Raw genomic sequence first — 25,413 nt, 5'->3', positions numbered from 1 at the left:
GATATAGAGAACTAATATCTCTTCAAAAAAAAGTCTTAACACCTTCAATTATGAATATTGATTTATTTGTAGATCTATTGAGTACATGTTGTGATATTTGTTCCTTACGCATAAGATAGTGTTTCCTTGAAATCTTTAACTGTTTTTTCAGGCTTGAACATGACAAGCAGCTTTGGGAGTCCAAGGCCCAGACAGAGGTCCAGCTTCAACAGAAGATCTGTGATACTCTACAGGGGGAAAACAAAGAACTTTTGTCGCAGCTAGAAGAGACTCGACACCGATACCACAACTCTCAGAATGAATTAGCTAGGTTGGAATCAGAACTTAAGATTCTCAGAGACCAGTCAACTGATTTAAATGACTCTTTAGAAAAATGTAAGGAAGATAAAGAAAATTTGGAAGGGATAATAAAGCAGCGAGAGGCTGATATTCAAAACTGTAAGTTCAGTTATGAACAACTAGAAACTGATCTTCAGGCCTCCAGGGAGCTAACCAGTAGGCTGCATGAAGAAATAAACAAGAAAGAGCAGAAGATTATAAGCCTGCTTTCTGACAAGGAAGAGGCAATCCAAATAGCTATTGCTGAACTGCATCAGCAGCATGATAAAGAAATTAAGGAACTGGAAAACCTGCTGTCCCAGGAGGAAGAGGAGAATATTGTCTTAGAAGAGGAGAACAAAAAAGCTGTTCACAAAACCAATCAGCTTATGGAAACACTGAAAACCATCAAAAAGGAAAACATTCAGCAAAAGGCTCAACTGGATTCCTTTGTTAAATCCATGTCTTCTCTCCAGAATGATCGTGACCGCATAGTAGGTGACTATCAACAGCTGGAAGAGCGACATCTCTGTGTAATCTTGGAAAAAGACCAACTCATCCAAGAGGCTGCTGCTGAGAATAATAAGCTTAAAGAAGAAATTCGAGGCTTGAGAAGTCACATGGATGATCTTAATTCTGAGAATGCCAAGCTAGAGGCAGAACTGATCCAATATAGAGAAGACCTGAACCAAGTGATATCAATAAAGGACTGTCAGCAAAAGCAACTCCTTGAAGCTCAACTTCAACAAAATAAGGAGCTGAAAAACGAATATGCTAAATTAGAAGAAAAGTTGAAGGAATCTGAGGAAGCAAAGGAGACTCTGCAGGTGTCCTCTAATGCGCTACACGAGGAGAAACAAGGTTTATCTAAAGAGATTGAGAGTTTGAATGTATCTGTATCCCATCTAAAGAGACAAGTGACAGCCTTGCAAGAAGAAGGTACTTTAGGAATGTATCATGCTCAATTAAAAGTAAAAGAAGAAGAGGTACAGAGATTAAGTACTACGCTTTCCTCCTCTCAGAAGAGGATTACAGAACTGGAAGAGGAATTAGTTTATGTTCAAAAAGATGCTGCTAAGAAGGTAGGTGAAATTGAAGATAAACTGAAGAAAGAATTAAAGCATCTTCATCATGATGCAGGGATAATGCGCAATGAAACTGAAACAGCAGAGGAGAGGGTGGCAGAGCTAGCAAGAGATCTGGTAGAAATGGAACAGAAATTACTCATGGTCACCAAAGAAAATAAAGATCTCAAGGCACAAATTCAGTCTTTTGGAAACTCTATGAGTTCCTTGCAAAATAGTAGAGATCATGCCAATGAGGAGCTTGGTGATCTGAAAAGGAAGTATGATGCCAGTCTGAAGGAGTTGGTGCAGCTGAGAGAACAAAAAGGCCTCCTAAACAGAGAGCAAGATGTTCTTTCTAAAGCTACTTTTCCAATGAACTCCACTGAGGAGAATAGCTTTTCTCACCTTGAAACTCTTAACCAACAGCTCCTATCCAAAGATGAGCAACTGCTTCACTTGTCCTCACAGCTAGAAGATTCTTACAACCAAGTGCAGTCCTTTTCCAAGGCTATGGCCAGTCTACAGAATGAGAGAGATCAGATGTGGAATGAGCTGGAGAGATTCCGAAAGATAGAGGAAGGAAAGCAGAGGTCTGCGGCCCAGCCTGCCACCAGCCCAGCTGAAGTACAGAGTTTAAAAAAAGCTATGTCTTCACTCCAAAATGACAGAGACCGACTAGTGAGTATCTAGCTATTTTGGATCTGTGTTTGAGAGTTTTTGAATCTTTAATTTTTATATCCGTAGAAAAGGATAAACACATTCGTATGTTATCTGGACACTCAAGGGCAGTGTTAACATCATACAGGTTCTGTTTGGTCTGAGAGAAACACAGAAACATCATGTAAATTGCTTTAAATCTGCCAATTCCATTATAAAAAAATCAAATTTTCTTGGTACAAAACTGACCATTGGTTATAAAAGGACTAAAAGATGAAAAGCTGTTTTGTATGTACACACACACACACATAAATGTTTCCAGAATTTGTCATAGTTTCATTGAAAGAAAGTATAGATACCACATAGTACCTTCTTACAGTGATAGTTTAGTAATACATCCTCTGGTAGAATTGGGGGCAGGGAGACTCAGCTCATAACTCAACCCTAATTTGTCAAAGAAAATGTAAATAAATAAGTTTAAATGACTATTTAGTAAAATTTTACTTGCAAGCTGAACCATTTATCCACTTCCTTTTAATACCCAACTTTTTTCAATGGGAGAGAATGCTAAGTCGGATCTCTAAAGCTAAAATGTTATTGCTTTTAGTCGGGGCCAGGAGTTTAATCCAGGTCTTTTTTTCTGAAAACTTCCAGGTCATTAAGATTCAGTGGCAAAAACTGGAACAATATGAGCCAAGCCAGGTTGTCAGGGGATTCTGCTTTGTGACATTATTGTCTTTACTTTCATGGCAGTCTCTTAACTCTGTCAAGGCCATGTACTTGTAGGAAAACAGGCCAAATGGAAAATAAATTGAGACTTAAAAGGCTAGTTAAAATGTTACCCATGTCCAATATCTGAAAATTCTAGTTTCTAAGATTAGCCCTAGTGAAAAGATCATTTCCCTTAACTGTAGAGACAATTTTACCTTTTTTTTTTTTTTGTAGGTAATGTGTTCATTCCTATTTCATTTAATATCCAATATTTATAGACAGTCTTTTCCCTTTTGTAATTTGAACAAAGTCCCCCTTTTCAGCTATGGTTTTGACATCAACGCAATATATGCATATATGCTTATGTTTTTAAAACAATTTGAGTTCAGCTAACTTTGCCCTGAGAATTTGGTCTTCTGTCAGTCCTTTCAGGATGCAAATTCAGAAAGTTCTCTTCATCAGGACACTATATGCCTCAAAGATGTTATTTATACCATGCTGGTATTGATTATCTTCCAAGTTAAAATCTTTTTTTCTGGTGCCGTTAGGATTCTGAGTTAACTGACTTTGTTTTACTCAGTGAATTGCTTTGCTGTTCTTATCCATTGTAAATACTAGGCACTAAACTTTGTCTCTCAACCCCAGTCCACATTTTTGTGTGCTGGCTATTTACAAGTCAAGCCAGACTTTTTATTTCCGTGTGGTTTTTTTTTTTTTTTATTTCAGCTTATTATGGGGGTACTACAAAAGTTCAGGTTACATACGTTGCCCATGTACCGCCTATCCCCCTGAGTCAGAGCTCCAAGCGTGCCCATTCCCCAGACAGTGCTTTTTTTTTTTTTTTTTTTATTTGAGAAATGGTCTCCTCTTTCGCCTGGGCTAGAGTGCAGTGGTGTCGTCATAGCTCACTGCAACATCAAGTTTCTGGACTTGAGGAGCGATCCTCCTGCCTGCCAAGTAGCTTTGAACTACAGGCACCACCATCTCAGGCTAATTTTTTATTTTTTGTGGAGTGGTCTTGCTCTGGCTCAGGCTAGTCTCGAGCTCCTGGCCTCAAGCAGTCCTCCCACCTTAGCCTCCAAGGTGCTAGGCTTACAGGCGTGTGAGCCACCATGCCTAGCCTTTTTATTTCCATGTGTCTGTAATTCATAGTAATTAATATTCTTCTGTTCCCTAAGGATCATAACTATTTTATTTAACCATCAAGGCCTGTCACTCCATTACTTGCACTGTGCATCAAATATCTTTCCTTTCCGTCTTCAGCATCCTAGGGTAAACTCTGACACTTTACCCTTAAGCTCTTATAATAATGCTGCTTCTAGTTTATCATCTCTCCAGTATATTGTTTATACCATTGCTGAGTAAATCTTTCTTGAACTCTACTTTCTTATTACTGCACTACTCAAAAACCTTTAAAAGTTGTACTACCTCTAAAATAGGCTTAGGATTCAAACTCCTTAGACCGACATTTAAGACCCTATAATTTGTGTTTAACTTTCAAGCCCTTTTACTGCTCCCTCCTCATACCCTTCATTCCAGCCAAGCTGATCTACTCAGTATGCAATAATCATATCTCGTACTTCCTTCTTTGTTATCATTCTCAGCCAAAGTGTCCTCGCAGTTGCTTTCTTTTTGGGGGTAAATACTTCCCACTACTTAATAAAGGTCATTTCAGAGCTCAAATCCTCTGGTTACATTTCATGATTGCTAAATTGTCTTTTGCCTTTGTTTGTATTTCCTTAGTACTTTTCTTATCATTTCTCCCATATTGCCTTGTTGTGTGTGTGTATTGTGTATGCGTATGGATATGTATGTGTGTTTAATTTCTATATGCTATTTTTCATTTCCCCAATTAGATTGCAAACTCCTGGTAAATAAGTATCATGTCTTATACTTGCTTGTGTATCCTGTGATATTTAACATAGGGTTAACTAAGAGGATGACAAACTTCTAGAGTTGCCTATATTTGTTTATCTCTAGTCACCTCATTCTGAAAATGACTTGAGGTAGCATATAAAGATATAAACAGTTTTTCAAGATAAGATACAATAAAAGGGACTGAGAAGGAAGAGAAAATATGGATACGACAAAAAAAGATTAAACCAGGAGTGAGGTTAGTGTCTCAAGGAGAAATCACAGTATCCTGTAGTTTGTTAGAAAGAAGGCCCACTCATTTGCTCTGAGCTTTCTGTCAGCCATCAGAAAGAGAGAATCACAACCATGTGCATGAATTGCAGTGTCCATATTTTAGGAGAAAGGAAGAAAGAAAAATCACCTGCTCAAAGAAAGAATAGTTATTTTTTTTAAGTATTGAGGTATGTAAGAAATTTCTTCTGTGTTCCCATAAAGAGAACACTGTATATTTGTGAAACAGACATTACTTCTTTACAGCAAACGTTATAATGTGTTGTATAGGGTTTTTATTTATCTGATTCTCATTGTCAGTGCATAGGAAAAGAACTATGTCCAATTCACTAAAACTACCAATACAAGGAGCTAAAATGCAGTCCCAGTCACACAGCTTTCTGATGATCTGTTCTTTTCCAAGGATGACACTTAGACTATCTAGACTAGAGGAGTGAGTGGATTGCATAAGGAATTCATTTTCACTTTAGATCAAAACAAAAATACATTTCAGTTCTTGGTTAATAAAATAAAATCATATGGCACATACTTAGTCACCGTATTCTACAATGTTTGGTGGAAAAGCTAAGAGTAGCACTACCCCAACCTTATTTATTCTTCTCCTGAGGCAATTTGCTTTCAACTCTTTTAGCTTATTCTTTTGGTATTTCCTCAGTATCTAAATATCATGCTTACATTGCGTTTTGGCTTTTATTTGTTGCATTAACTATTGACTTTCTTTATGCTGACAGGGTTTAGCTCTCTTTATTCCCTCTGCTTTCACAGCATGTATGCATATTTTCAGTACACAACCCCTCCCCATTCTCCTGATGGAATTTAAATTTAATTTTGGTTAAGTCAATTCAGTGCTTACATTTTTATGACTACAAATTCTATTAGAGCTGAGATATGTTACTTTTATTTTCCTCAACATCTTTCTGGTTTTCCTAGAGTTGATAATTGTGTTTTCGTTGCTGTTACTTAGTTTTCTTTGTATTTATCAATGTAATTTCACCCTAGATTTACTGCCATTTGTCCCCATCTCCTCTCAAGATGTTTAATTTGTATAAGTTTCATTTTCATGAAGAAAATTCTCCTAGAGTCCCTGACTTGCTCCTATATGAACCAGTTGCCCTGTACTACAAGACACTGTTTTCATCCTAGAATATTTCCCTTCACCTCTCTCCTATATTAGATATCCTGTTTCTTGTGTTCTGTGTCTTACTTTTCTTGGTTTTGTGCCATCATTCTGATGGAATAAATCATTCAATAGCTCCCTACGGAAAGATAGATGGGAGGTAAATTTATTAAAAATGTCTTTTCGTCTCTTATACGTGATTAATAGTTTGGGTATAGAATTCTAGGCTGAAAATAATTTCCATTCAAAACTGTGAAGACATTGGTCTCTTGCTTACTTTGTAGTTCACAAGTCTAAAGATATTCTGATTCCTGATCCCTTGTATGTAATCTGTTTTCTCCCTTCACTTCCCTCTCCCCTCCTTTCCTCCCTTCCCCTCTCCCTTCCTCTCTCAGTTCTGAAATTTTATGATCATGTGTTTTTGTGTGGATCTATTTTCCTTTATTATGCTTACTAGTCCTTTGAATCTAAGAAATTGTACTCATCAATTTTGGAAATTCTGTTGAATTTTTTTTTTTAATCATTTTCCTTTATCATTTTTCTCTGTTGTCATATTTCTGAAAATCCTGTCATTTAGATGTAGGACCTTCTGGATTTGTTTCTCTAATTTTCTTACTGTTTCTATTCTTTTTGCCATGCTTTGGGAATATTTTCTTCTTTTCATCTTCTGATCCCAAAATTGAGGTTTTCGTTTTTGCCATCATATTCTTAATTTCTAAGGAATTATTTTTTTTCCTTGTCTCATGGATAGATTTTCTTAACTTCTTTCTCCAAGGATAGTGGTAGTAGTTTTGTTTTTTTATAATGAGTTTTTCTTTATAATTTTTTTCTGCTACAAGCTTTCTGATTGGCGATATTCACTCTTAAATCTTTGAGTACTTTACATTTTTTCCTTTACTAATCTTTTCCAAATTATCTTCTTCCAGGTTTTCATCCCTTCTTTAATGTTAGCCGTTCTTCAGATGAAGGTTAATTCTTAGTTTACTCCTCATGTTTAAGGGGAGGGTATAAAAAGCTTGGTGGGTAGAACTTACCAACTGAGTTTCATTGCGTGGTGATCTTATTGAGTTTATTATTGGTAGTCCTCATGTTGGTATCTTTAGTTCCTCTTGGGCTGGTCAGATTTTTGAGAGAAGGCTTCTCATTTTCTGGAAGATAGAAGGACTTTTATTAGCATTCTGTAAGCTGAGTAGAGGAGAGGCTTCAGGCATTCAGAAAACATATATTCACTTGATCACCCTTGTTTTGGAACAGTACCCTTACTTGTGACTGTAACTGGCGTTCCATAATCCAGAAACACTTCTCCAAAGAATAAAACTAGTTTTCTGTTGGGGTAACAAAAAGTGTGGTGCTGAGGAGGGAATCTATGGATGAAATTGTTTCTTAAGCAACTTTCATCTGTTCCTCCTTATCTCAGCTACCACCTCCCTCCCACCCCCATCACCATCTTTTCCAGAGGTACCTGATGCTGTTAATTCCTGAGCCTTTTGAAGATTCTGCAGAGTAAGTTCTGTTGGTTCTTGGCTTTCCTTTCTCAGCTTTCTCAGATCTGTTAAGTCAGTTACCACTTATTCATCTGCTTTTCAGCTTCCAAAATTAATTTTATTGCTGCTGACTCCTGTGGTGTTTTTCCTATTCTTGTGTTTTGTGCTTTAAAAAAATGCCTTTATTGTAGCTTTAGTGGTGTTTCAGAGTGAGTGAAAAGGTGTGTGATCAAAGCCCACGTCTTTGCCCAGATGTCCTGACATATTTCTTACTATTAAGCTTTTAATGAAATGTAGATAGGCAGTTTTGCTAATTAAAGGCAAGTTTGTCATCATCATCACTAACTTTATATGTGAAGGGCATTAATTTTCTCATTTACTTCTCATATTCTCATGAAAAAGGTACTGTAATTATCTTTACTTGACAGGTGAGGGAAATTAAGACTTAGAGGACATGGGGAACATGCATAGGGTCACACATCCAAGAAGTAATAGGATATCTAACTGCAGAGGCTAAGTGCTCTTAACCATTGGGTAGCACTGCCTTCTTTATAATCAACATGAGCTAAGCTGGAGTTAAGACTGATATCCATGTAAGAAAGTTTAGAAGCCTAACCAGGGCACATGATTAAATGGAAAGCCAGTCTATCTTTATACTTCTTCTTCTGGGATGTTACCACCCACAATGAAGCTGTAGGTCCATTAAGTCTGTCCCATATCAGAGGTGTAGCCCTATAATCAACTTAGGACCTCAGAGGCAAGGGGAAGAAGAAGAAGTTGCAGGAATGATCAGGCCCTGCAGCCTTGATGGCAGCTCCATGGGTGATTTCCACCATTCTGGCTGTATGTATTTCACCATTTTAGAGATTTGTGCTGCAGTGATATGTCAGCAGACTGTTAGGTGCTGGTTGTATGTTGTGGTGTCTGACTTACTTGGTAGGGAGCTGCTGATGACTTCAAGCTGGGTGAATGAGGTGTGATGAATCACCCTTTTATTCTCCCTTTTGTTAAAGCTGAAGGAATTGAAGAATCTGCAGCAGCAGTACTTACAGATTAATCAAGAGGTCACTGAGTTACGTCCACTGAAGGCTCAACTTGAGGACTATCAAGATAAGACAAAAACATTTCAGATTATGCAAGAAGAGCTCAGGCAGGAAAATGTCTCCTGGCAGCATGAGCTACATCAGCTCAGGTATGATAATTCCCCCTTTTCAACGCTTTTATTTTCATTTTAACTTTTTATTTTGAAATAATTGTAGGTCTATAGAAAGTTGTAAAAATAGTGCAGAAAGCTTCTGTGTACCCTTCCTCCAGTTTCCTCCAGTGGTAACATCTTGCATAACTGTAGTATATTATCAAAACCAGGAAGTTGACATTGGTACAATTCACAGACCATATTCAGATTTCACCAGTTTTACACGCACTCATTTGAGTATTTGTGTTCTTATTTCTATGCAGTTTTGTCACATGTAGATTCATGTAAGCACCACCACAACCAAAATATAGAATTGTTCCATCACGACAAATATTTCCCTTCTGCTACCACTTTATAGTCACATTCCACCATCCCCTCCCCTCCCCTCATCACATCTCTAATGTCTAGCAACCACTAATCTGTTCTCCATTCCTATAATTTTGTCATTTTGAGAAGTTTTTATAAATAGAATCATGCAGTGCATAACCTTTTGAAATTGGCTTTTTTCATGCAATGTAATACCCTGAAATCCATCAGCATTGTTGTGTGTATCAATAGTTCATTCCTTTTATTATAAATACTATTCCTTAGTGAGAACCTGCCACTTTAACCATTCACCCATTGAAGGACATGCACGTTGTTTTTAATTTTTAGCAATTATAAATAAAGCTACTGTGAACATTTCAATACAGATTTTTATGTGAGCATAAGTTTTCACTTCTCTGGGATAATTGCCCAGGAGTGCAAATGCTAGGTCATGTGGTAAGTGTATGTTTTGTTTTTTAAGAAACTACAAAACTGTTTTCCATAATGGCTGAACATCTTTTTATGTGTTTATTTGACATTCATATGTCCTCTTTGATGAAATATCTGTCCATATGTTTTATCCATTTTCTAATTGGGTTAATTTTTTACTGTTAAATTTTGCTGTTATATACTGTATGTATGAGTTCTTTGTTAGGTTTGTGGTTTATAAGTATTTTCTCCCAGTTTGCAGCCTGTCTTTTCACCTCCCACAAAAATGTCCTTTTAATTTTGATGAAATCTAGTTTATTGATTATTTTCTCTTTATCATTCAGATTCAGTACTTTTTATCTTCAATTTCTCTGATTCTTTCCTCTATCACCTACATTCTGCTACTGAGCCCATTGAATTAACTTTTTATTTTGAATATTGTATTTTTTGGTTCTAAAATTTCCATTCAGTTCTTCTTTATATCTTCTATTTCTTTGCTGGAATTTCTATACCTTTTCCAGTGTGTTAGTAATTGCTTATTGAAGCATTTCTGTGATGGCTGTTGTAAAATCCTTGTCACATAATTCCAACGTCTCTGTCACCTCAGTGTTGTAACCTGTTGATTTCCTTTTCTTAATCAAGTTGTGATTTTCCTGGTTCTTGGTATCATGAATGATTTTCAGTTAATCTTATTTAAGTCTTCTGTTTTAGCAAACTTCCACTGACACCACGCGAGCAGGGGAAGGGAGATATTACCATTTTACCACCAGATAAAGGGTGAAGTCCAGGGACCGCATTCAGCCTCTGTTGATTCCCCTAGAGGGAAAGGGAGTCCTGATACTACCAAGGGGAAATGGAAATCCAGGCTCCCCACATGGCCTCTATTGATGGGGCAGGGCCATTTTACCTGACAACGATCCCAAGGAGTAGATAGTTTATTACTATTTTATTGATGAGGCCCAGAGACATTAAGTAACTTTTACTCAGCGTCTCACGCCTAGTGTGTGATAGAGCCAGCATCTGAGCCTGGGTCCTTTAGAATCTGCAGTTGCATTCTCATAACTGTGATGTTATACTGCATTGGGGCACTGCTCTTCTGAAAAGTTAGAGTGGTTTCCCATGGTCCATGTGATCCGACCTCATTCCTCCCCATCCTCATTTCTCACCACATCCACACTACACACTGTCTCCTACAACAATTCTAAAATTCACTATGTGCATTCATACTTGTGCCTCTTGCTCAATTTGTTCCCTGAACATGGAATGCTTTTCCCATTATAGAATATGGACTCATTGTTTGGGTTCCAGACCAACTGCCAGCTTTTCTATGGAATCTTTCCAGTCCTGCCAATTGGAATTCTTTTTTTAGTTCTGCATCATTCTTGCTGCACAGTATTGTTTATAATATAAATTTTACTCTGTTTATGTATTTTCTTTACTATGTCTCTGACAGCCCATAACACTGTTTTAAATATGGAACTATTCACCTTTATCTCATAAGTATATTTTTACCTGTGATTATGTCATGTTTTTTCTAGGATGGAGAAGAGTTCTTGGGAAATGCATGAGAGGAGAATGAAGGAGCAGTACCTTATGGCTCTCTCAGAGAAAGATCAGCAGCTCAGTCATCTGCAGAATCTCATGAGGGAAATGAGGTCTTCTTCCTCTCAGACTCAGCCCCTCAAAGTGCAATACCAAAGGCAGGTGAGTAATTTCAGTGCCGATTGCTACTCAGAGGTAACCACTACCCAGAAAGTATCAGCTTCCTACAAATTATTAATATTTGCCCATTTGTCACTAGTAGGCAAGCCATTATGACTTCCTATGGGGTAGACAGGGTTTCTAGAGGGAAAGGATTAAGCATGAGCAATCTTAGGAGAAAATTTCATCAATGTTTGTGTCCTGGCAGGCATCCCCAGAGATAGCAGCTTCCCTAGATGGTTCACAAAACCTGGTTCATGAGACAGAACTTCTTAGGACCCAGCTCAATGACAGCTTAAAGGAAATTCACCAAAAGGAATTAAGAATTCAGCAACTAAACAGTAAGGTAAGTGTTTCCTGCCACACTGGAATTCAGCTGCTTTTTTTCCATGACTGAAAGCAAGAAGGCAAGTAGAAGCTGATTCAGCATAGGCTCCCAGCTGTTGCATATTTTAGGGTGAAGAAGTTTTACCTTTTTCAAAAGCTGGGCTGCTTATTCCAGAGCATTGGACACAGGGCCATTTCTTATGCCGTGCCCTTGGAGAGTCCTTGGGAATGATTTGGAGAAATCCATACAGTAAGAATAAGGAAGCCAACTACTTAAGGAAGCTTTCTTCCCCCGTCTGTGTCACTTGTTAGCAATGTTGAGGTTACTCCCCACCCTACCTTCTCATGAATCACTACCCTCCTATTGTTCTCTGACTATTCAAAGTATTCTCCAGTGACCCCTCCCCTAGTTCTGCCCTCTTCGAGGAACCCAGCTTGGTAAGCTGTGACTAGAACTAGAAGAGATTTAAGAGATCCAGTCAGGATCTGGTGTTCAGAGATCAGCTTTGAGGAGAGCTATGAATGAATGCCCTCAAATTGTATGCATAATTGTGTGTGTGTGTGTTTCTCATCACAAGAACTCATCAGTTCATCAAGGGGTCAGTGATCCAGAAATTGCAAACATCAGTAGCCTATTTTCACAGATGAGGAAAAAGGCCCAGAGGTATTAAGTAACTTGCCTGCAGTGTTAGGAGGAGATCTGAGATAAATGTGATCATGTGTTTGGAAAAGCACAGTGCCTGCTATATGTAGAAGGTGCTTAAGGTTTAATTCAACTAATTGAGAATGAAGTGTCAGAGGCTAACATTATTAACTTTGGCAGAGAAATTTTCATTTTTTAAGTTTGCAGATCCAAATAAATTGGTAAAATTACAGACCCTTTGTTGGATTTGTCTGGGAGTTTTTGGAGGGACTCCAGAGCAGCTTCTACCCAGTTCACCTTCTAGCTAGTCAGCTATTTCCAGAAGTTCCACCCTTCATAGCTCTGTAGCCCATCTTTCCATAAACTAGATTCCATCTGAGTCCTGTTACATTTACTCTCCAAACATTAGGTAGACTGTGAATCACTCTGGGAATTTGTCTCTCTAGGACAGTGTTTTAAACTGAAATTCAGAATTATTAGTAGATAATGAAATCATTTTGGTGGTTAGCAACTAAAAAAAAAGTAAATGTTTATTGAAGTAAAACATACAGAAAAGTACACAAATCATAAGTACAGCATGGTATATTTTCACTAAATGAAGATGCCTGTATAACCACCACTCAGATCAAAAATCAGAACATACCAGAACCCCAGAAGTCCCTTGTATTTTCTTCTATTGACTTCTGCCCCCTTAGAACTACATATAAATGGAGCCATATTTTCTCGTTCGTATTATTGCATTTATTTTGTGAGATTCATACATGTTGCATATAGTGTGATATTTCTATTCTAATGCTGTATAGTATTGTACTGTAGGCATATACCATAATTTCTGTTTTCTACTGTTGAAGGACATCTGGGTTTTTCCAGTTTGGGGCTATTATAAATAGTGCAACCAGTGTTTTTACAAAGCAAAAGAAACAAGATAAAAAATGTGTATGGAATATATAATAAAGAGTATGTCTTATTTTGACAGACTTTAGGGTTTTGTTTTGTTTTCTTGAGACAGGGTCTTGCTGTCTTGCTCTGGTGCCTGGGCTAGAGTGCAGTGGCATCATCGTAGCTCACTTCAAATTCCTAGGCTCAAGGGATCTGCCCGAGTAGCTAGGACTATAGGCATGTGCCACCAGGTCCAGCTAATTTTTCTGTTCTTTGTAGAGACAAGGTCTTAGTTTGTTGTCCAGGCTGGTCTCAAACTCCTGGCTTCAAGTGATCCACCTCTCTTAGCCTCCTAAAGAGCTAGGATTATAGGCAGGAGCTACCGCACCTGGCCTAGTTTTAATTATTTATTAATATATTTATAACTGGGTTCTAGGTCATAATCAAAATCATGTATTTTGAACAGCTTTATTGAGATATAATATCACTTAAAGTGTGAGAAACACTGCTTTAGGTCACTGTTATTTGGGGTGAGCAACTGTTCTTCCTTTAGAGTGCAACTATCAGAAAGGCAGTTCTATCCCTAGCCTCATTCATTCATTAAACAAATAACTATTATTTGCCCTCTGTGACCCCCTGGCCATATGCTAGGTACTGAGGATACACGTGGTCCCTCATGAAGCTACTTAAAGCTCGTGAGCTTGGTTCACTCTACATAGGTCCCAACTAACTAGGAAAATTGCTTCTTGGGCCCTAGAATGGGATTGTGGTAGATGGACTGTCAGCATAGATTGTGTTCCTCTCTAAGCCACTGCCTAATTCTTTCCTTGGATCCTCAGACTTTATATATACGGTTGGCCGTCTGTATCCGTGGGTTCCACATTTGTGATTCAACCAACTGTAGATTGAAAATATTCAGGGGAAAAAAATGAAAAGTAATACAGATTTTTTAAAAATACAGTATAACAGCTATTTACATAGCATTTACATTGTATTAGGTATTATAAGTAATCTAGAGGTGATTTAAAGTATACAGGAGGATGTGCATAGGTTATATGCAAATACTTTACCATTTTGTATCAGGAACCTGAGCATCCTCAGATTTTGGTATCCTGTTGAGGTGTGGGGTGGGATTTTAGAACCAATACTGCATGGATAACATGGGATGACTATATTTCTACCAGCATGGTTGGATGATTGTATGCAATGTAAGAATGTGCTAGAAACTTAACAACATGAGAAGGGATAGTGATATAATGTAGTTTAAATTGTTCCCTCTCATTCTGTTTTTACAAGTGTAGATATGATGAAATATAGTAGCCTATGAACTAGAGGAGAGGTTGGCAAACTTTTCCTTTAAGGCACAGACAGTAAATATTTTAGGATACAGAGGGCCAACTGTATATATAAAGTCTGAGGATCCAAGGAAAGAATTAGGGCAGTGGCTTAGAGAGGAACACAATCTATGCTGACAGTCTATCTACCACAATCCCATTCTAGGGCCCAAGAAGCAATTTTCCTAGTTATTTGGGACCTATGTAGAGTGAAACCAAGCTCACAGGCTTTAAGTAGCTTCATGAGGGACCATGTCTTTATGTAGACCGTAAAGTCTTTGTTACAACTACTCATCTCTGCAATTGTAGCACAAAAGCAGCCATAAATAATACATAAATGGATAGGATGGCTGTGTTCCAGTAAAACCTTATTTACAATAAAAGGGCAGCAGACCCTGGATCATGGTTTGCCATCCCCTAAACTAGAGGGACCTATGTTTACCATAGACAGAATAATGCATATATAAAAGGTGGTTTATATGAGGATGGCTTATTATAAGTGGTTAGACTTCTCTAGTTAAGAGAGTTTTTGCTTCCAATGAGTTTTACCTGTCTGTCCTTTCAACTCTAGATTGCCTAAGGAGAAGATGTTAGGATTTTTTCAACACTGAGGAATGTTTTTGTTTTTGTTTTTGGTATGGTTTGGAGTCTTCATTGTAGCTTTCTCCTAGGTTAGGAAAGGAACATGTTACCCCTGTCTCGGGACCCAGTAGTTGTCATTGTGCCCAGTTACCTCTGTCTTCAAATTAGTATTGCTTCTCAAACATTTATATCCTTTTCTTTACTAACTACTTCTGATGCACTGCTCCCCCCAGAACCCCATGACTTTCTTAACTTCCCTTGCTGACTTTTTAAATGGGACACCATCAGGTAGTAGATAGAACTCTGGACTTACCAAGAATGACATTTGAGTCCTGGTCTGACATCTACTAGCCACATGTCTTAGTCCATTTAGTGTTGCTGTAATGGAATACCTGTGGCTGGGTATTTTATAAAGAAAAGAGGTTTATTTGGCTTATGATTCTGCTGGCTGGAAGATTGGGCATCTGGTCAAAGCCTCAGGCTGCTTCCGCTCAAGGTGGAAGGTGAAAGAGAGCCTGTGTTTGCAGAGATCACATGGCAACAGAGGAAGCAAGGGAGAGAGGGGAGTGGGGCCAGGTTCTTTTTAACAGAAAGCTCTCCTGGAAACTACTAGAGTGAGAACTCACCATACCTCCCCCTGGCCCCAGGGGCAGGGAGGGAATTAATCTATTCATGAGGGATCTGCCCCCATGACCTAAACACCTCCCATTAGGTCCCACTTCCAACATTGGAGATCAAATCTTAACATGAGATTTGGGGGATGGGGGGAGGGGGAAATAATCCAAACTGTAGCACTGCATGACTCTGGAGAATTCACTACTCATTTTTTTTATTTGTCATTTGTAAACAGGGACAAAAATCCTCACTCTACCTTTCTCAAATAAGATGATATTTGTGAAAGTGATTTGTAAGCTGAACATTGCTCTTCAGAATAACAAACAGAAAATAACCTTACTTCTGAAGAGCAGTGTTCAGCTTACAAAGCACTTTCACAAGTATGTGTGGATTCTCTTGTTCTAATTTTCTGTATTCATCAAATGCCCTTTCCCAGGGTGTCTCTAGAAAACCATTTCTTTTCTTTAAAACATTGGTTCAACTTTTTTACACAAATACTTTCAAAAGAATCCTTAAGCAAAGGTTGAACATGCAACCAGATATACCAGTTCCCTCTCATACAATGTACGTGGTCCTACAATAGGTACTTTGGAAAGATGTCTCTGTGGTTGTTAATGTATCTGGATGTTAATCATAACTAAAACTTAGAACTTGATAGCCTGCAAGTAAGGAACTAGAGTTACAGTTCCAGAGGACTGAATTCAAGTCAATGGATAGAAGCTATAATAGGTAAAAATTTCATTCAATATAAAAAATAATTTTCTGTTTTTTACATGCAAAAAAATGGCTTGGGATTGCTTTGTCAGGTAGTGAGAATCCCTGACCATGTTGAAGGAAAGACTGAATTACTTGTGCAGTAGAGGGGAATCCTGCCTGAGTGACTGAAATGTTTCCTACCTGTGAGAAACTATGCTCCCAATGTAGTTTCTTACAGGTACACAGGCATGTTGGGATTTACTCTGTTTCTCCCTCCTACCACATATTATAATTTCTCCTTCTACTCTCTTGATAACTTATAACTCTCTGAGGAATCTGCCCAGTAAGGTTATTGTACACATTTTTAGGTGACAGCTCTCTCTCTAGCGGTACTGAGATCCAGAGATTACAGTCATTTGTTAGCACCTTACACTTGGACCTACTTAGCTACTGCCTTTCTCCTCTCACATACCTGGAATAGCCTATTGTCTTAGGTTGCTTATGGGTTTCTACTTCATGGATTTTTAGTTACTATACCAGACACCATAAAACAAAAGTTTCCTGCTACTCTTCCAGAATTGTTTTCCTTGAGAGAGTTGGAACCCATTATATTAAGTGAAGTATCCCAAGAATGGAAAAACAAGCATCACATATACTCACCAGAAAATTGGTTTCCCTGATCATCACCTAAATGCACATTTGGGAATGATACCAATTGGATATCAGACTGAGGTGGGGGGTGGCGGGAGGGGATGGGTGTATGCCTACATGATGAGTGCGTTGCTCACCGTCTGGGAAATGGTCACGCTTGGAGCTCTGACTCGGGGGGATAGGCGGTACATGGGCAACGTATGTAATCTGAACTTTTGTACCCCCATAATAAGCTGAAATTAAAAAAAAATTATGCACTTTCTCACTTTGGAGGAACATACAGTGCTATTGTGGCTGTTGTTGAAATAAGGTCTTAAATAAGAAGATTAGATCTTTAAAACTCAGGACAGTTAGCCTAAGCACTGCTTATAGTGAAAGAGTTCTTAGGATGGTGCTTATCTTTTCCTCTGTTTTAGTTCTCTCAGCTACTCGAAGAGAAAAACACCCTTTCCATTCAGCTCTGTGATACTAGTCAGAGTCTTCGTGAGAACCAGCAGCACTACGGTGACCTTTTTAATCACTGTGCAGTCTTGGAGAAGCAGGTTCAAGAGCTGCAGGCAGTGAGCAAGAAGAAGGTGAGAGGCTGGAAGAAGTGTGATGAAAGTGAGTGTGAGTGATGAAGTGTAAAGAGCTATGGAAGAGGCTAACGCAGTTAGGTGGGAGAGAAAGAGAGTGTTAACTGAGGTGGAAAAGGCTCTGAGAAAAATTACAGAGTCAAGGGATTAGAGGAAAAAAGATCAGTGGGATGATGGGAGAGAAATCAAAGAGTGAGAAACAGTGATGACAGAGGCTTTTGGAACTCTGAGAAAGTGCTGATTTTGATTTAAGTAATGAGAAAACTGTAGGAAGATTTGGACCTGAGAAACAAACAGACAGCACTGTTGACAGCAGTGAGGAAGGCAGTGTTGAAGTTGGAGGAGACTGAGAATTCGTATGGAGATGAATAGGACAGGTAGGAGCAGAAGGGGTTGCAGGGGGCTGGGGAGCAGGGAAGGTTCAGAGTAGCTTCTGGAAAATCCATGAGCATCTACTAGATAGAAGCAGACTTAAACTTTTAAGAGGAGAAATTTAAGAATGAGAATCTGGGAGAAAAATCTAATCAAGGCAAGAGTTTTATATGATTAACCTGCTGGAACAGAAGTTTCTTGCTTCTAAATCTGGACTTGAGGAGAATTATAAGAGGGGATATTTCTCTCCATGATTTCTCATTGTCTCTGATGTTAAAGAAATTCTTATTTTGCTCAAGTACACTTTCTTAAGAGCTTTCGTCACTGAATTACTAAGCTTATGCTTCTTCTAGGGGCCACTCAATGCAGATGTTGCTCCAGGAGCTCCCCAGGAAAAGAATGGAGCTCACAGACAGAGTGATCCTGAGGAACTGAGGGAGCCACAGCAAAGGTAGGGAGTGGGACTGTCCACCCTGGAGCATATACTACGTGGACAGAAACTGGGTAGTCAGGAGACTGGGGCTGCAATAAGCTATGATGATGCCACTGCACTCTAGCCTGGGTGACAGAGCATGACCCTTGTCTCTTAAGAACAAAAGAAAGAAAGAAAGAAAGAAAGAAATGGGGGTGGTAATCTAGATTGAACTGAACTTCATAGAATGAATTTACTATGTCTTCTTATCTTATTGACATCACAGAAGTAAGGTAGGGATTAAATAGTAACAATAACTAGCAATCGTGTGTGAAAAGTTTGTAAAGCAAAAACAGCAACACTAACATATGTACACCACTAATGAACACTCTAGTATTAAAATGGAAGGTAGTCAGTTCCTAAAACCTCTTAAGATATTTTCTACAGCTTCATTTAATTTCTCCACAGCTATGCTTTTAAGATACTCTTCGTGTTCACATAAGCTTCTATAAATCTTTCTGCTTTCTAACCTTAGGAAGACTTAGAATCTCTTGTATTAGCAACTGTGTTCTGCACCTAGTGATGCTGTTTGTTTTCCTTTTATCCTGAAGCTTTTCTGAAGCCCAGCAGCAGCTGTGCAACACTAAACAGGAAGTGAATGACTTAAGGAAGCTGCTGGAAGAAGAACGAGACCAAAGAGTGGCTGCTGAGAATGCCCTCTCTGTGGCTGAGGAGCAGATCAGGCGGTAAAGACTGAGGGAGAGAGCCTCTGTTCACTTCTCATCCTTTCATGTACTTTTCAGGGGCCAGACTTAGGATTAAGATGCTTTCCTCATCTTAAGAAGAGCGCTGCAGTGAGTTTAGGGTCATCATGGTCACCCAAGAGAACACTGTACTTGTGGAGTCTCGGAGGGCCAGTACTTTCCCAAACAATGATACCTACCATTGACTGACAGCTTCCTTCATATAATATGAAATAAGCTATGAACGATACTTATTTCATCTCAGCAATAACTATATGAAGTAGGGGTTGCGTTCTTTAGAGGGACGACAAGTAAATGGCAACCTCATTCCCTATCTGAAATCTGAATTAATTGAAATCTTTCTTTAAAGATGAAAACATGCCGGGTGCGGTGGCTCACACCTGTAATCCTAGCACTCTGAGAGGCCGAGGCGGGCGGATCGTTTGAGCTCAGGAGTTCGAGACCAGCCTGTGCAAGAGCGAGACCCCCGTCTGTACTAAACATAGATAGAAATTATATGGACAGCTAAAAATATATATAGAAAACATTAGCCGGGCATGGTGGCGCATGCCTGTAGTCCCAGCTACTCGGGAGGCTGAGGCAGGAGGATCGCTTGAGCCCAGGAGTTTGAGATTGCTGTGAGCTAGGCTGACGCCACGACACTGTAGCCTGGGCAACAGAGTGAGACTCTGTCTCAAAAAAAAAAAAAAAAGCATATGGAAGATTAAAAGACTACTTTATAAAGCCGATATTAGCTTTTGATTTGTTGACAAATGCACTTCCTAACCCTGAACTTCCCCTCCCAATCACAGGCAATGTTGGGCCAGGGTAGGCTTTCCTTGCAGAAGAACCTGCTTTTGCCAAACTAGAGCGTTGGAGTAAGCAAGTGAATTGTGCTTCTGTGGGCAGTTTGCTCCAAGTGTGATTTGGAAGGTTAGAGCTGTACATCCCTAGTTCTTCATTCCCAACTCACCCAAGTCAAGAGACTCACTATGCGTGAGAGGGTAGAGAGTAGCTGCAAGTGTTTTGCTGCTGGAAGTCCCTTTACACAGAAAGAAACATTAAAAGCAGGCACTTACATCTGGGGAGGAAAAGCCACCTATGTATATTGTCTCTTTTTCAGAGACTGGCATTTGTGATATTAATGCCTTCTTGCAAAGTTTAGTTGTCAGAGGTGGCAGCCTCAGTCAGCACGTTTTATTTGAGATAGCTTTCTTTCTCTCCAGCATATTTATGATTGTTCACTGGGCCTTGGTATGCAACTTTGAGGGTGGGCTCTGTGGGAACACAGCACAGTCTCGTGTGGTGTCTTGCTGTCTCTGCCAAGCATGTTCGTGCCTGTGCACCCATGGCTGTTTCTCCTCCACTTGCTTTGGAATTATTTAGAACTGTGAACCCTGGCCCGTGGGGAGGTTAATTGCCTTCATGTGTGATTAACGTGTCCCAAACCAACTGAGACTGTAGGTGACTCCCAAGCCTGTGGACATTCCACATTGATCCAAGCTTAGCCCCTCCGCAATTCCCTCTTTGGCCCCGATGCAGAATGGAAATTGCGGTAGCTGATTACGTGCTGCCTGTCTAGGCCAGGTACTGCCATTTTAGTGTTAGAACTTCACACTTACTCTATAGTGCATGTGGAACTCAGTGCCCTTGAAGTTTAAAAGCAGCCAATACTGTTTGCCTCACCAGTACCTACAGACATCTCATCCTTCCTCAGCCTACAGAATTTGACAGAGTGACCTCATAGTAACAGACCTTGCTGTTCCAGATCAAGACCACCTCTGAAAGGCTTATCACATGGAGGAACAGACGCAGAAGGTGTGCTCTGCAGTCGTCCTGGCTCTTAAGAGGGAAGCAGGCAGGAAGGAACTAGGCCGTGCACGCCTTCTTTCTCTTTCCAGACTCACAGATCAATTAAGGTGTTCCTTCTCACCTGGAGAAAAGAGCGTGACTTGCAACAAGAGACCAGGAATATTAGGCCAGTGGATATCCCTTCATGAGGAGGAAACATGAGTAGAGGAAAGAGTTCCATCCTCCCTGTCCCAATTAAAAAGTGCATCCCTGTAGGCAAATGCTTGGTCACGTGTGCTGTTACCTGCAGCTCCTTGTTTCAGTTTGTCAGAAACCATTGAGTAAAGAATGGCAGCCTCTTCATCAAATGGAGAAGTTCCAGTATTAAAAAAATAAGCAAATCAGCAAAAAATGAGGTGGAAAGCAATAGAGGCTGCCAGTTCAGTTTAATTCTAAGAACCCCACAAAAATTTATCGTGGTTGCTTTTGCCTATTAGCCTTTTATAAATGAAAAAAAAAAATGTAATGAGTTTCTCCAACTCGAGTGTGGTATTCTGGCAGGAAAGAGCATGAGGCTTAAAGACAAGCCTGGGTATTGAATCTGGCTCTGCCGCTTACTGGTTGTGCCACATCGGCAAGTCATTTAACTTCTTTAAGGTTTACCACTTTGAAGATAATAACACCAACCTCAAAACCTGAGGATTAAATGTATGTAAAGCACCTAACCCAGCACCTGATACATAGCAGGCAGTCAATTTCTGGTAGTTATTATCACTTGTTACTGCTGCTAAAAGAAACTCGTCTGCCAGTCTACTCCTTGCATGAGGACAGAGACTGTGGGAACAACCTTTTCTGCAAGTTCCCTGTGCTGCCTCCTGTGGCAGGATGACTGGGAAGAGTTCACCTGACCAGCCTGGCATGCTGTGAACCAATGCCCTGCCTCTTTATTTTCTCAACACAGGTTGGAGCATGGTGAATGGGACTCTGGCCGGACTCCTATCCTTGGCTCCTGTGGCACTCAGGAGCAGGCACTGTTAATAGATCTTACAAGCAACAGTTGTCGAAGGGTAAGAAGGGAAGAAGGATAAAGAGAGGGTGCTCTACTGACAGACGGGGCTGGCTGTGTTGGGGGTGAAGAGTAAAGGAGAAGGAATGTGGAAGTCCAGCTACTGAGCTGCTGATGGGTCCAACACTGGAAGGGTGTGGAAGACTGGGGGAACCTGGTGGAATTTGCCAAGTTGTTACCCCTGAAAGACCTTCCTCTTAGCGTGTTTCTTTTCTGCAGTGGTTGGATCAGCTTTGCTTAAATGCAAGATAACAGGGGCGAGAAAGGGACATATCCCTGTAGGGTGCAAACTTTCTGACTATCAGATTTTTCTTTCAGACCCGGAGTGGCGCTGGATGGAAGCGAGTCCTGCGTTCGCTCTGTCATTCCCGGACCCGAGTGCCGCTGCTGGCAGCCATCTACTTTCTGATGGTTCATGTCCTTCTTATTCTGTGTTTCACGGGCCATCTATAACTTAGTTGTCACTTTTTGGACCACTCCCCTCAGAACTTGGAATTCCCTCACCTCTAATGCCAGAACTGTCAATTCCAGCGGAACAGTCTTCCCACTTACAGGTCAACTCTCCAGCTCTCCGCGGAAAGTGCCTGTAAAAGCAGAGATGGATATGAGGTCAGGCTGGAGCTACAGGGACTGGCCGGTCTCCTTTCTTCTACTGCCCTGGGCCGGAACACTTCTGCTTAATCCAAGAAGCCTCACAGTTGATGTGTTGAGCCCAATATTTGCTCAGATTACAGGGCTCTGATCCTTTGTAGTCTTGTAAAAGATACTGAAGAATGTCTTTCAGCCAAACCAAGAGGATGGTTTCAATAAACCTAATAATCTAAAGTCCAGTATCTTTGATCGATAACTTTCTTTGCCTTGTTTGCCTGTATTTTCTCCTGCTTCCAGGGGAATGAACACATCTCCTCATAGGACATTTGGTTAGGTCTCTTGCAGAATAGGGTGGGAGCTGAAAACTCCCCAGGGGTCTTGGCTATTGGATCAGAGGAGAGAACACCATCTTATTCCCTGGCTGTTCAGACGTAACTGGAGTGACGATCTGTGGGCCTGGACTGTAAGGATAGGCTCCCATTGCCTTTGCCCTTGATCACATGTCTACTAAGGTATTAAGTGGCCCATGTCTTTCACTGAAAGGCAGGAAGAACTGGCTACAGACAGCAGGGTTCATATCAGTGTCATCCCTGCGTTATCTGGATATGCCTGGAAGGTGGCCCTGAGCCAGCCAGGGCCAGTCCTAGGTGAGGCATTAACTCCCAGCCGGAAGTCTGACTGGTCTGATGACCACACTGCAACTCTTAGCCTCTTGAAGTACTAAGCTACTTTGGTGACAATTATTTCACTTTCTCAGCCCCACAGTCTCTGCCCTCTGTGGTAATGGAAGGAGAATATGGAGAAGACACAATATTTAAATCTAGACCTGAAAAGGACATCCAGGATTGAATTCCATTTGTGCCTATTCCTTGCCTCCCCGCCCCCACCCTTACCAGTTGGTTATTTTCTTATTATGTACACGACGTGTTCCGTGCCTGGTCTCACCACCCAAAGAGAGAAGACTGGTGGGCTGACTGATCTGCTCTAAATCTTTGTTCTCTGGTGAATAAATCTTGGTCACAGCTTCCCAGGAACTTTCCTGAATAACTGTAAAATAATAAAATTATTTTCCGAATGAAGAGTTGTGGTCAGTGTGTGAATGTTTGTGTGCACAGGTGCTTATGTGCCTGTGTTTGCATGCTTTGGAGAGGAGGTAGGTAGTGGAAGTGGGGATGGGGTAGCCAGGGACGCTTACAGAGGTAGAAACTCTACATCTTCAGGCCTCATTCTCACTGGCTAACATCAGTAACGGCTACATGCATTTTCTAACCTAGCCACTAGACCTCAGGGTGATGAGTGTAGTGAGGAAATTCTATCCTAATACCGAACCAAGCAAGCTGGGCCTTAGGGCATTAAATTCATGCAGGTTCATGCGTCGTCTTGGGTAAGCTCTTGTCTGGTATATATCAAAAACATTAGGCCCCAAGGGATCCCTCTGAGTGGGAATGAGAGAAGGGAAGTTTAATAGCATATAGTAGGTTAGATAAACATTATATTTTTATATTAAGTTGCTTGTTGAGAACAGCTAGCTCATTTTCTCAAGGTACAATAAGTGGCTTAATTGAACCAAGTCTGTCTGGCTTCGAAGGCCATTCTATTTCTGTGTGCTACACTTCACTACCTCATCAGGAATGAACTTGGGACATTTGCTAGGGAGAGGTGGGGTTTCTTGGTGTCATCTCCGATTACATTCTATGGTTTCTCTAGAGAACTATGTCATGGTGTGTCACAGTATCTGGTCTAATATCTATTTGACATTGCATTTGGATTCCAAATGATCTAAAAGACTTTTTTCCCCTTCTACAAACTTACTCTTCCTTAAAATAACTTTGGTGCCACCTTGATAAATATTTAATAGATCAGGGAGTAGGATTGATAAATAAACACCCCCCCGCCCCCTGGCATAGAATCCTTAGATTTGGAAGTAGCCTTAGAGGCTTCCTATTCCTAATACAGAAATGCCCTCCTCTGTATCATGGACCGATGTCATCCAGTCCTGCTTGAACCCCTTGGGGAGCTCACCGCTGTGAGCAAACCAGGTCAGAACTCCACAGGCAATCAAGATTAGGAGAGGCTGGGTCAGATCCAATAACAAAACACTCCTAAATTTTCAGTAGCTAAAACAACAAAGGATATTTTTTAGTCAAAGACTCCAAGTCCCTCACATGATGAATGGGGCTCTCCTTGTATTGTCATTCACTCAGGGACCCAGGCCTCCAGAGGAGCCACTCTGGAGAATTGCAGGTTGCCTTGGTGGGCAGTGAGGGAAAAAGCGTGGTAAAGCTTGTCTCAAAGTCTCCACCAGAAAGTGATGTCTGTCACCGGTCAGGACAAGTCACCTGAGCAAGTCTGACTTCAAGAGGGAAGGGAGGGGCAGCAAATCTTGATGAAAAGTAGTGCAGGATACCACAAAGACTGTCCATCGGCTGTTTACCACCTGGTTCTTCCAGAATTCTTCCTCCTATCTGGAGCCGAATCTTCCTAGTGGTTAGCTCAGACTCCACGCTGTCCCCAGCCAAGCTGTGAACTTTTTCCCCTCCCATCTTGCTTTTTCCCTTTTGAGTTTTTCCCTTCCAACATTCAATTGATCAATGTTTCTTTGAACATCTATATGCAAACCCACTTTTAAATGCTGTGGGTAATATAGGAGTGAGTTTCCTTTTTAAAATTGCCTTTCCCCGTTAAGCCTTTCTTGGTTACTACAGCCCATACCAAATGCTCTGAATTCCTTTACCATATCACAAATGCAACTGACCACCTATTTAGGACACAAATGCTGTTCTACAGCATTCTTTAATGTGTTTTCTGGTTGAAAGTTTGTTTCTCTGACTAGACTACAAACTCAGGGTAAAAGCAGCATTTTCTATGACTGCGTCATGACCCTCACCTCCAAAACCTTGCAAAAGACTAGCCACGGGAACGTTTAATCCTTTTTTAATTTAAGTGCCTAAAGCAGAAGGAACTGACTCAAACTTCAGGAAGTAGCTCTGAGGACAGGGTGGCAGG

At 40.3% G+C, this 25,413-nt stretch overlaps 1 protein-coding gene across 1 annotated transcript in view; it reads left to right on the top strand.

The window, feature by feature from the left end:
* GOLGB1 (golgin B1) overlaps positions 1-23,459 on the top strand; it is a 71,796-nt gene extending 48,337 nt beyond the window's left edge. The window contains exons 14-22 of the mRNA XM_069475105.1: positions 152-2,063; positions 8,513-8,691; positions 10,968-11,133; positions 11,339-11,476; positions 17,274-17,432; positions 18,158-18,255; positions 18,828-18,962; positions 21,712-21,817; positions 22,135-23,459. Of these exons, the coding sequence (XP_069331206.1) occupies positions 152-2,063; positions 8,513-8,691; positions 10,968-11,133; positions 11,339-11,476; positions 17,274-17,432; positions 18,158-18,255; positions 18,828-18,962; positions 21,712-21,817; positions 22,135-22,269 (3,028 nt within the window). The 3' untranslated portion in view covers positions 22,270-23,459. The remainder of the gene's footprint in view (positions 1-151; positions 2,064-8,512; positions 8,692-10,967; positions 11,134-11,338; positions 11,477-17,273; positions 17,433-18,157; positions 18,256-18,827; positions 18,963-21,711; positions 21,818-22,134) is intronic.
* Positions 23,460-25,413: the final 1,954 nt, after the last annotated feature.

Source organism: Eulemur rufifrons, chromosome 7, assembly GCF_041146395.1.
Source record: "Eulemur rufifrons isolate Redbay chromosome 7, OSU_ERuf_1, whole genome shotgun sequence".
Classification (NCBI taxonomy): Eukaryota; Metazoa; Chordata; class Mammalia; order Primates; family Lemuridae; genus Eulemur; species Eulemur rufifrons.
The sequence above is the reverse complement of the archived record's forward strand: the minus strand, read 5'-3'. Positions and strand labels throughout refer to the sequence as shown.